This window comes from Melospiza georgiana, chromosome 1 (genome assembly GCF_028018845.1).
Source record: "Melospiza georgiana isolate bMelGeo1 chromosome 1, bMelGeo1.pri, whole genome shotgun sequence".
NCBI lineage: Eukaryota > Metazoa > Chordata > Aves > Passeriformes > Passerellidae > Melospiza > Melospiza georgiana.
In genome coordinates this window covers 24,191,626-24,204,649 of record NC_080430.1, presented here as the reverse complement: position 1 = coordinate 24,204,649, position 13,024 = coordinate 24,191,626, and the positions used below count along the sequence as shown (strand labels likewise).

General features: G+C 39.9%; 1 protein-coding gene across 3 annotated transcripts in view; it reads left to right on the top strand.

Moving 5' to 3' along the window:
- Positions 1–13,024, top strand: part of CDK6 (cyclin dependent kinase 6) — a 127,267-nt gene that overhangs the window by 84,243 nt on the left and 30,000 nt on the right. For all 3 annotated transcript variants that reach the window (XM_058041756.1, XM_058041763.1, XM_058041771.1), the window contains exon 5: positions 8,814–8,923. In XM_058041756.1, coding sequence (XP_057897739.1) covers positions 8,814–8,923 — 110 coding nt within the window. The remainder of the gene's footprint in view (positions 1–8,813; positions 8,924–13,024) is intronic.

Here is a 13,024-nt window from a genome sequence, read left to right as displayed (position 1 = left end):
AAGATGTACAGGACAGCAAAGCAACTGTAGCAAAGCCCAAGATGTACTTGTAGAAGTTAGGACTGTTCCCTGAGCTAGCTAATGCCAACAGGTGACTGAGCAAGTGGAGGCATGCCAAATTGCTGCAGCCAGACCCAGAACAAGGTCTGTATTCCAAGGCACAGTCTCAGGCTGACACCTTTTAGATTTTTTTAGGGTTTTTTATCTTTAGTTTCATTTGGAATTGTGATAGGAAATGTCTTCTTCCTTACAGTAGGTGTTTGACTTGATCTGTGTAAGAATACGGTGATGTTTATTTCTGTCTGCCTTTGTGGGTCTTTTTAGTTCTGAGATAGATTATTAGAATTTGCTATTTCAGTCTACAGATTTGATTTGGAGTCTTGAATCGTGATTGAAGAATGGCTACTTCTATTTAAAGTCTGTCACTCTCTGTGTTAAGTATCTCTATCTGTCAATACATTGCAATATAAGCACAAGTCTCATTGCATGCAAAGCTGACCATTTCTGTAAAGAATTGAGTTGTCCCATATACCATAGAGGGCTGCACTACAGCTCAGAAAATAGAGAGTTACGGTTTTGATTTCAATACACAACAAGGCCTGGCAAGTCTGACTTTCATGGGATCTGGATGAAGTAGAGTAGTGTTGCTGATACTATTTTGCTCCTTTCTTTTTGTGTAAAGATAAAACACTTTTCACCTGAAGTCTCAGATAGTCTTTCAGAAATGTTCTCTATATCGTCTCTGTAGAGAATTCTGTGAAATACTCTGCTTAGAAGAAATATATTTCCTTGTATTAATTTTGAGGTAAGGTCTGAATCACTAGTGGTTGAAATATTACCTCATGTTAAGAGCCAGGTTTCCTTTCTAGTAGCTGTTCCACACAGATGTTCAGTGCACAGAGACTTTTAAGGTAAAACCACTGAATGTAGGTAAAGTATCTTCAGCTAGGCACATGATGTGCAGACACACACGCACACACGTTCATGCCTCCTGACAACGGATGTACCTAGAAATGCTCTTCAGCAGCACTGTCACACTGGGTGATGTGGTTCTTCCTAGAAATTAAAAAGGGAAAATTCTGGTTAGCTTTGTGTGTAGAACATCTAAGAAATGAATGGCTTCTTTATTTGTCATGATATCTTACAGTAGATGCTAAACCATGTTTCCTTCAAATCACAAATTTTTTTGCATCAAAACCAGGAGATCCCATTGTAAACCAGCGACTTGATAGTGCGTGGTACATGTGATTGGGATTTGTGTCTTCTGTGAATAAATAATCTTTTGCTTGATGATCTAACTCATGGAATGACAACAACATTCATTCTGGTTTTCAGAAAGCAATTCATCAAGCTTGTGCCCAAAATGGAGATAAATGTGAATAAAGAGATAAAATTGGTATTACCGTGTGCACTTCGTCAGACCCAGAGCACTAGAAAGGATGTTTTGCATGATAAATCTTTTGTCAAGAAGTGAAGTGCTTTTTAAATGCCACTAGAGTAGTTTGATACACACTTACTTTAAAAGGGAAACTATTTTAATGTTTCTATAAACAGACAAACTATGGCCATCTTTCTCTAAGAAAGAAACATTCTCTCCAGTCGTACCTGTCTCTGTGATGGAACTGAAAACAGTTAAATAACGATGGAAGAGCCACTACTCAAAAGAGATATTAAACAAATGTAATTGTTGGGGCAGATACTATCCCTGGAAACTAAAGTAGATCATATAATGTAGCAATTACTGCCTTTTCTATCGCAGTTAGCAGTAATAATAGGTCTTCAGAGATAGGTTAAAGAGAGGCCATTGCTTTATAAATGCAGAATGCTCAGTCTGCAATCTAAGGATAGTGATAGGAAAACAGTCAGGCAGTTGCCAGCGAGTAAAGGAGACACACCCTTGTTCCAAACCAGAGATGAAAAATAAACCACTATACAAAGGCTAAAATTCAGCACATGCTAAAATCCCCTATCTTGTCCTCATTACACCTGTGGTACAGGTGGGTTTTGAACATGTTCTCTGTCTCTGCTGGAGGAGAGCATGGTGCATGTTGTGCATGGTGCTGCAGAGTGGAATGAGGCATTGTCTCTCCTCCCTTCCTCACCTCTTTTTCCCTCACTCCTGCCTCCAGCACACCCCACACTACCTCCTCCCTTATTTCCCAGGGCTCACACACACAAAAACACACACGAAATCATTTCCCTATGTGGGGTAGGTGTGATGCCGGTTCCAGAGGTCTTTGGAGTGTTCCTAGGGGGCATGGAAGAGGAGGTGGGGAATTCATCATTGCTGGAGCAGAGCAGGGCATGGTGAGGGGGTGGTGGTGGATCTGTTACACCAGAGGATTGGAAAGTGGGGCCACCTTGGGCTGTCAGGAGGACTCAGAGCAGCACACAGGACAAGTGCAGGGCCCATGATCCTGCAGAAATGCCGTCGTGTCACAACCTAGTGTCACCAGCCCTCTGGATTGCCACTTCTGCTCTGCTCAGTCCTGGCTGTTGGTCCATGCTCCAAACTGAAGACAATGAAATGTTATTAAACAAATGCTTTCTTTTCCTAAGCAGTTTTTAATATTACATTGACTTCATTTTAAGCAACATTACACTGTTAGACCAGCGAGCCATTTTAGCATATTCAGGTCAGAAATTCCATTTCTTCTTTTCAGTCTCTGTGGAGTCTTTTCAGCTGTGTTTCTACCAAGTGAGAGGGAGGTGGATTAGGCAGAAACAGACTCTCTCTGCAGTAGGGATTGAAGCCAGGCTTCAGTCAATATGCTTGTCTGTAATTCTGTCCTCTTCAGCTAGTCTGTGGCAAATGTGTCAAGCTTAGTCATAAAGCTAAGACATTTTTTACAAAGCTTCAAGAAAATTTTTCAAGTTGTTTTACAGTCTCAGACCTAAAGAATAAGCCATGAAGTAGCAGGTTCATAGTGAATTTGCTAAGATTCTACTTTCAATCCTTGTGAACAGCAAAAGAATTTTTGTGAAATTGGAAGACCATGAAGCTACACTGAACAGCTTGACTCTGCATACTGTACCGTATATTCTGTAGTACGTTCCCTCATTTTGCTCAAAAAGAAAGGACAAAAATAAATTAAAAACAGTCAAAAAGATGTCCTGAAGATCATGTGAAAGCCTTGTTAGTGAGAACTGAACAAAAAAACGAAGTTCTTAAACTGAGTTTAAGAGCTATTGTAGGGAACATTAAAAAAATTTGCAAGTAATCTTTCATAAGATTTAAATACTTTAAGTAACAAAATGAACCAGCATCTAATGGCCAATATAATTAACAAAATCAGTACAGAAAGAGCAGAGAAGAAACCACAATCACAAAAGCAAAATATTTACAGAAAGAATTTTACTTGGATTCAAAGATACTTGATGTGAATTTAAGCATCCTGCTAATTTCTTTTGTGGCATGAGTTCCGTGAAAGTTAGTGCTTTAAAAGGTTTTACAGGCTTCTTCCAAGCCCCTTCAGAACTAATTAGTATAGAATTAGTCTCATCCAGCTTTGGATATCTAAAAGGAAGATGTCTACATATGGGCCGGTCAGATTCTCCCTGTGGATGGCAATCAAATGCAGTGTGTGTTCATCTGACCTGTGCAACACATTTAGGATAAAGTAAGACCAGTTGCTGGGTGAGATGAGGAGTAGGCCATGCCTCCCCCACCCCATCACTCTTGTGGAGCCACCTCTGAATCAGAGGAGATGAGGGAAGCATAGCAAAATGCCTTCTTTCTGGAGTGAAAGGAAGACCCGGGGCCACAGTGTGACTCACTGGCTGGTAGATTAAACAGTGCCAGAAAACATTCGTGGGTACTGGAGCTCAATTGTCTATACTGTTAAATTATTAGAATGGTTCCTGGCATGAGTTATTCCGACCAGCCCTTCCCCAGACAGTTCCTAGGCGCTGGCAGCTAAGCATGGACTGAAGACCATTCCCAATAAGCAGTTTGCATGCGGTCACCTTTTTTGGGAGGCTGAGAATTTAATAATATGGACATAGGCCACTCTGTACTTTTTGGTCTCAGTGCCAAAGGAACATTTCCTGTCCCATTTAATTTCCTAGCACAGACATAGCTGCTGTGTTACAGTCTGATCCCTGCTTTGTTCGTGTAGCTGTGCAACTGGGCATTGGTCTGTACTTAAAGTCTGTGGCAAACTGAAATGTAGTCCTTTGTGTCTGTGTTACTCAACCCCATCCCTAAACCACTGTTTGTCTTTGTCTTTTTATAACTGAATGCTATTCAGACAGCAACTATATTTGGAAAGGGCTGTATATTGTGCAGATCCATTTAAATTAAGCAGTTATGCTTAATGAAAAAAATGAAAATTTGTTCTGTAAAGTAAATGGAAACTATATGAGACTGACACAATGCCTAGATCTTCTGTTCTGTTGCCAGTGAGTAGACACTTCCCACTAATTTGATTTTTCATCAGAAACAAGTAACATTAGATGAAGGATGGAAACTCCTTGGGTTAGGTGGTGCCTGATAGCCGCATCTGTCAGGTGGCTGAAAGGCAGAAAGCTTTATTTCAAACGAAGTTCTCTTTCTTCCTCTGACTCTAACTGCAGCTCTGCCCTTGCTTCTCGCTGAGCACATTTCCTTCTTCAGAGAGTCAGACACAGCCTCATTAGACTTTTGCAGATGTTCTTTTCCTCTCTACTGCCTCTCAAATACACATCATTTATTTTCATCATGAAGTGCTGCCTAAATTTACTAACTTTAAAATAATTGGAAGTAGTGATCTGCAGCTGCTTCTTACCTGGTACCATCCAATCTTATCTGGATAGTAGAAACATAGAATGCGCACTGGAAAAGGAACTTATTTAGGTACCTACTTCTTCCAGTGCGTGAATCTTCTCTGTCTTTTCATATGTAGCTGGATCTATTAAATACAAATGTTTCAGGGTATCTTCAGGACAGATTTCTTTAGCTAAGAAGCTAAAGGAGGAAAAGGAGATAATTTTGCCAAGTAGCATTTGGAGAGAGTTGGAAGAAGAGAGGACAGAGTGTGAAATTTGGAGGAACTTGGAGGTGCAGAGGAGCTGATGAGGAATGTGAGGGAAAGCAGAGCCCATGGGATGTAGTAGGGCAGCAGGCTGTGTTCACCTGGGTTCACAGGAGCAGCAGGGAATTAGCTATGTTGGGTGATGCTGTCAGGGGACCACTGGTGTGTGCGACAGGAAGGCAGCAGAGAGAAGCCAGGAGGTCGTGGGACATGGTAGAAACCTGGCTGGTGTAAGAGAGGAACTGAAGAGACCAGCTAGGGTGAGGAGAACAAGGAGAAGGCAGTGAAGTTCCTTAGGAGAGAGGACTAAAATGCAACATGGTCACTAAAGTCTACAACCTCCAAAGTATTTTGGAGTCTTGCACAATTTAGGATCTCCATCAGCACATCATCATGAATCCTTTTCCTACACAGCAATTATCATGTGCTGCATTTAATTTGTGCCAGATTTTCAGGAGAGACAGAATTTAAGTGAGAGGTACTGATGTAGGTACTGGTGCTTTTTTGGTCCTAAAAATGGGACCTAATCAAGCAGCTCTGTTAAGTGCCCTGTCGCTCAGGGAGGCCTTGTTTCCCTGGTAGTGTGACTTAACTAAGCAAAGCATTTTTTCACTCAGAACTCTGCTAAAGAGGAAGTGATGACCTGCTTGTTCAGCCTCACCATATCCTGTGTTCAGAATAATTTTCATTTCTACTTCTCTGCAAATGTTAATGGAATGTCCACAAATATTTTCTTGGTTTCTATGGTAAGAGAGAGTGTGAAACTGTCAAAACCACTGCATCATACTCATCATCCTGTGCTTTTCAGGAGAAGACCCTGACCACAAAAGGAGTCATCCTTTTGTGGCATTACTTGTATGTGAACTGACATTTAGTACATTTTGATCCCTTTCAGATTCACATTTTGAAACACAGACTTGCGTGTTACAAACCATAAAGGTTATTTGATTACTTTTATAGTGGCACATTAATGACAGAGCGCATCAAAACAGCTCTACACAGATTCCTTCTCCTCTGACTAGAGTGCAGTCTGGCATTAGCTGAAATTTAACTGTTAGTCTTTTGAAAATCTTACATTTTACAGGTTTAACTTCCCAAATTACCCGAGTAAAATCTCCCAGTGCCCTGTGTATGCCTGGATGGAGCATAGCAGGGTGCAGATGCCTGGGGAACTTGGCAGTGAGGGGTTTCATGGGGGAAGCAGCCGCGGTGCTGCACACTTCCTCAGCCCTCTGAAAGCAGTGCTCTGCCCCGGGACACGCACGGGCAGGACTGTAGTGCATCCCTCGGGAAGGGAGCAGTGTCCTGTCCACACTCATCTGGAGGGGACTTCAGTTTGGGCATATGGTCCACAGCCATGCATCCCTGGGTTCTTTGCCTGTGAGAGCGCAGAGCCTTAATGCTGTAGAGCTTGTGGGATTGGGAAAAATAAATCATCCTTATTGTAAATCATCTTATCTCTGTGTGAGAAGAGCCATGTGGACCTTAAACGAGGAATCGTGAGGTTTGGTGGTATTCCCACAGATCAGAGACCACACAGCTCTTCCTCCTGACACTACATCCAGCCATTCACCAACAGTAATGGATTGAAATTGTTATATCTAATTTCTCAAAGCAATGTCACCTCAGTAAGCTTTTCCACAAATGTACTGTGAGAATAAAAGCATAGTTCAGTTTGAGAGATGTATCTGCATTAAGAAAAATAACATGTTTTAGGAGGAATTATATCTGATTCAGACAGGGGATCTCCAGAGAGAATCCCTGACCTACAGATATATTTATCTTCTTTCCTTGGAGTGAATCTCTGAAGAAACGTCTCTGGTTTTTGTAGAGAGAAGTGTTTCATAAAAGCATCACTGGTATGGTAGCAAATCAGGAACAAGACAAATGGAGCTAAGTAAAGCCTAGCTTCCACACAGGAATCTGTTTCTGTGGATCGGTATCTGGAAATGTAGCTTGCCAGCACAGTACTTTGTACTGTGGTATTGAACTGTTTCATCAACAAATTTTATAAAGAAACATCAAGGTGTTTAAAAGAACAGTTAGCAAATTTGACCACTCTTGCAAATATCCACGAACCTCCCTTCAATAGGCATTCAGTGGTTCCAAAGGCTGTCAGGGCATTTAACGATTGTAATAAATGTTGTATTTGCTTTTGTTTCATCTGGCTTTGACCAGCAAATTTGGCTGATTACTTCCATTGTTATTTTTCTTTAGAAGACAATTACATTATTATCATTAAAAAACCCACTATTCTTACACATTTCTTTGTTTTGGTCATGAAATTCAGAACTCACTATCCTAGTTAACATAATTTTAAAATTTATTTTCATTCTTATATTTTTCTTTTTTTCTATCCTATTTTTTTCCAGAGGTTTAGTTTGGTTCATGCTCCTCCTGAATATTACATCTCCCTTTTTCATATTTGTTGAAGAAAACACCAGTAGTTGTAGAGGCCCTGCCAGCCCCCATATTAATAGTCAGAGGTTTAAATTATAGCATAGAGTAAGAAAATATTGGCACTTAGCTGATGGTCGTATGTTATGGCTGGATTTTAACTGTATTCAGGAGGAATACTCCTGTGGCTCTGAGATTATGTTCTAGCAAGATAGTAGCTCACACAGGACTCTGCAGAAGCTCCTTGCATTCTTCTGCAAATATCCTGAAGAGACAGTCAGTCTCATCTGTATTTGGTCTACTTGTGGGATACAAAAGGATAAATATAAACTGTTCCATCTCTGTTGTGGGTCCAGTGAGCAAGACTTATGAAAGTACACTGATGGAGCAGTGCCAGTAAAATTTCCAGTGGGTCCCTACAACGTGTTGTGACACAACCAGAACAGGCTAAAAGCAAGCACTTTACATGGCATGTGTCTGTGGGAAGAAGTGTGTCACTTGAACATACAGTGTTACTGTAGAAACACAACCAGGAGTTACTGCTGGTCTGACCAGCAGCACATGGACAGAGACAGCCACACAGCTGTAAAGGCCAGGAATCTGCCAGGAACCCTTGTGCTGTGTTGCTTAGTTAAAAACTGACAGTTTGGGTTCCTTTGTGTCCAAGAAAACCACAGTAGACAGAACTGATGCCTTTGGTAAGGGACAGCTTTGAGAAGAGTTTGACTTAATCTGGATCCAACTGATTAAAAAAAAGTTTCATTTTCTCCATTTTCTTCTGAGACAACTTTTGAGGCAGGTCAAACGTGTTTACCATAATTCACCCATGCACTTGAATTAACCCAATTTCTCTTATAGAAAATAGTACATAAACTCTAAAGGGCTGAGAACAGACCTGCTACAGATTCTGATTTGTCCTATGGGTAAACCCACAAACCCTGGTTTGTTTTTTTTTTTTTACTACTTTGGCTCTGGTGACTACATCTACATCCACAAAAGTTAGGAAAAAACACCTTGTTCAATTGGCTAATGTTAGCCTTATGGAGACTCCAAATCTCCACTGGAAAGTGTTTGGGCTCTGTAAGCTGCAAAAGCTTCAAAGAGTTGCTGATATTGTGTTGTGGTAATGTGATTGTCATACCCTGAAACTATAGTTTTGTTGTACCCTGAATTGCAATGTTCTTGACCAGAAATGTTCTCATATCCTGAGTCATCATCACTGCAGCTGTGGGTACTGGGATTTTCCATGCAGGACCCTTTTCTCTGTTCTGGCTAAACCAATTGGCCTAATATCTGGAGTTTTTGCAATGTAGATTAAACTAAGTGGAAGCTTTACATAGAGCACTTAGAAAGTTGTAATTCTGCAGCTAAGCACTCTCTTTTCTGTTCCTTTTTGTTTTGCAGGTTGTTACTTTGTGGTATAGAGCTCCTGAAGTCTTGCTTCAGTCCAGTTATGCAACAGCAGTTGATCTTTGGAGTGTTGGCTGCATATTTGCAGAAATGTTCCGTCGAAAGTAAGACATACAGTTTTATTCTCTTCATGTTTTTCATTTGAAAAAAATCTGCAGTAATGCCTGTTACAATACACCAAATCTTGTTTATATTGCAAAGTCCTGATAGGATGTTTTATTTGCATGCAAAATATAAATGTCCATTGCAGATTCATACTTGTTGCTGTCTTGAAGTCTCTTTTGATGGCAGTCTCAGCTCTTGGTAAAACTTGCATGAGCATCGTGGTCTTCTGGTTGAACCTGAATCCAAATGCAGATAAAAATGGCTGAGAGATGCTGTTAAGCAATTTGATAAAGCTGGGTTCTGGAAGGATTTACCCTGAGGAAGGCAGGGCACTGTGGTCAGCAGGGTCTTCTTCCTCTGCAGTTTGTGCATTGAACATCAGGTGTTTGCTTGTAGTCTGCTCTTGCTGTAAAGTTGTTTCCTAGAGGTGGGGTTTTATAAGAATAACTAATGTAGCCTGATGGTAGGGTAGCAGAGATGGTAAGTGTAGTCAACCCCATCCTTCAAGATAAATGGCTTTTTTTTTTAGCTGATTGTATGATATCAGAACTATCTCACTACAAAATATTACAGCTGGGTGCCGGTGAGCTGTGAATTCAAGTTCTGGCCTTTGCCTGTGGAAAGACACTGATGTGCAGATTGTATCATGTAAGGTGGGGAGAGGAACAAACCTGCAAGAGTTTTAACAGGGTAAATCTGTCTTAATACTAACCCAATCACTTGCATTTTGGTTGAGCTAAAGGCAAAAAGTGCATGTTGTCATCACCTAGGTGATCTCCATGTAGAAAGTGTATAGAATTTTTAACACCCGTGGTGAAGCCAAAGGATATACAGAACAAAAATTTGAAATAAAAATATATATTGGGTCAAACCTAAAACCCCAAATCAGTGAAATTTAGAAGGGAATTCAATGCTATAAGGGCCTTGAGAAACAACTATGTAATTTATACAGTAGGTTCAAATACTAATTGAAGTCTTGCAAAATAACTTTGGGATTTTACTGCTTATTAATGTTATATGGAAAAATTATTTTTCTTGGGCTTCTTGCCTGGTCAAATGGCCTGGGTAGAGTTATCCTCCACCTACTCTGTCTCTGACTCAGAAATGAAGTCAGAAAATGAGAGAAAAAAAGAATGAGTATTTTAGGAATATCACTTAAGGTCTCCATTGCAAACTTGTAAAGATTCAGTCTTGGCCCATATTCACAATATTATTCACATATTCACCCAATCACAATATTTATTTCGACATATTCGACATATTCTATATATTCACAAGAGTATTAAGCTGCTGCTGGTTTTTCTGATTCAAAAAGGAGAGTCAAAAGCTTCATTTTACCATTTGAAATAAGAGTGATACAGGCCAAAAAATGAATGCAGAACTTTATTACATGCTCAAAATTTTATTTTTCCTCTCATTTAATTTGAAGCATTGACAGGTAAGAAATACTGCCATATACAAACTCCACCAATTTAGTTTTATTTTTTCTTGTTATGGTGTGTGAACTTTTCTGACTCTCCATATTCACGCAGTAATTTAAATTTTCTACTTATATATAAATGCAAATATTACATTAATACTACAAAACCAGTATTTTTTTCTTATACTAATGAATCTGATTTGAACCAGAGTTCAATAAAACCAGATTTTCTTGCCAGATAGGGTCAGTCTGACATTCTGAGTCTTATATTTGGGAGACTGTCAAAAACTGTAGAGGTCAGGAATCTGCCAAATCTGTATGTACTATGTTCTTACATCACCAACAATATGACTTCTACATGCTTCAGTGTACAAGCATGATTTGGAAGACTTTTCTCCAGGGTCTTTGCCATAAGCAACAGCAAGCAGCCCTGATGGTGGCTCTGTGGGTTAACATTGCAATACTCTCTGCATGATCTGTGTTGTCTTTCGGATTCTTCTGATGGATTGCAAAAGAAAGCCCATGTTACTGTGACCTTGGTAGCTGTAAAATGTAAAATTCTGCAAACTCCGTGGAGTATATCCAAAAGATTGAATAAATGCAATAGCAATTTTACTGGGAAATGGTAGTGCCCTTGGGTAATCACCGATCTCTATTTCCACTGGTGTTGGTAGGATAAGTGTATGAGAATGCAGCTAAAACTTTGTGTGATAGATACGGGTTTGATATTAAGACAATCATTTCATTTTGCTGTCCTACTGGGTACTTTTGCCTTATTTTACTATTCTCTTTTGCTTTCTCTCTTTTTGCTCCCTTAAGAGTCTGTCTTTTTTAAGGGTCTGTCATTTTTAAGAAGCATACTGAGACTTCCATGGGAATTTTTGTATCCCAGGGACTTCCCTGGAATGGGTTTCATAATAAAACACTATACAGCATCACAAAATATACCAGAATTCTGTTTGTGTCAAGGAGACATTGGACAGTCTGAGTTTGCTTGAATGGAATTTTGTAGGCTGTCACAAACACAGTGAGCCTGGATAAGTGCAGGAGAAAAGTGAGCTCTGTATGAATGGTCCAGTCTGTATGTTGCAGGTTACTATGTGTTTTAAGTGGATGGCACCTCAGTTTAAATCACCCTTAATCTAAACAATTTTTAAGACAAATGCAAGCCAAGTATTTATTTAAGAAGTAGATCAGAATTATACAGAAGTGTGTAAAGGACTTGGACACAAAATAAATAAATAAATATATCTCTGTCTAGACACACCTAAAGTAAATTTGAACATTTCTCTCATCTTGGCTGATTCAGCTAAACAAATGACACTTTTCAGCTCTTTTCCTCCCACAGTCTGAGGTTTGTATAAAGTCACAGCTATTTTAAAACTGCACATTTTAATTTTGGTACAGATTTATAGGCTTCTGCAGAGATGAACACATAGAGTTTGTATCCTAAAATCCCTCAGTTAGATTCCCAAGGATCCTATTGTATTTACAGATCAGCAGTAAACTGCTCCGTACTCAGGTGTATGTGTTATGTACACAAAAACTCTTCTGCTGTGTTTGTGTTTTCTGTCCATATGCACTGCTGATGACAGCACCCCCAAAATAAAGCATTACTTCGAAAATTCCTTGTATGACAGCTCCAGTTTTTAAATTTCCTTTTAGTTAAGCGGTTTGCAGTGACTTCTAGACATTTGGATGGAGTGTCATTATGTAACAGAAGAGTAAATATATTTGTCTACAGTGCCTGTTTTCTTTGTGATTTAAAAAGCTCTGGCGCATGGATAGTAAAAACCAGTAGGGGAAATTGTAAGCTATACTATGGCTTGCTACCATATCAGAGAGTCCTTCAGAGATACAGCTGGCAGGATTGACAGGGGCCTGAGGGCATGGGGACACCATTTGGCTTTTTTGTAGTGTTTAGATAAAGATTTGAATTACTTATAAAAATACTGTATTTGGAGGCTGAGCATTTTCCAGGCCAGTAGGAAAGGGCTTTGTACCTTCTCCTCGGTGAACGCCTCACTAAAGAGAAAGGCAGAAATGAGAGTAGCATGTTCTTCTGTCTGGATACATAAAATTCTTCCAGCTGGCTCAGGGAGTGTGGGCAGCTCCTAAGCAGGAAGCCATGGCCAGTGTTTTAGGGAAGAAGAGAATGTCTTCTTGCTGCAGTTAGGTAATACTTAATCCAGGTGAATGAGGATGAAAGGGCGAAAAGACTGGAATCCCAGGTTCAGATCTGAGTGAAATGCTCTATAAAAGAAAACTCAGATCGCCGATCATGGATTCCCCTCTGAGTAGTCAGTCTTGAGAAAATATGACAGAATATTTTGGTGCTTCGTCTTACTTTATCTATACCTGCTCAGTTTTCAAAACCACACTCCTGTATGATTTCAATGCTGCACTGACTAGGAGGTTGGTAGGTGTGTATGTGGAACTCAGGAGTCAGGCTATCTATGTAACAATTCCAGCTCGGCACATTTAACTATAATTTAAACAGTCAACTGGGTTTGTCCCCCTTTGAATTAAATACAGAGCTAAAAATCATCAGAAGAGACTACTAGTTTTTGTAGCCTCTGTTATATTCACAGCCTAGTCAAGGTGAAGAAGTCATACTTGAGGGTGGCTATGTGACTGCATGTTTACAGGCACCAATTCAAACCCAAAACTGGAAAGACAG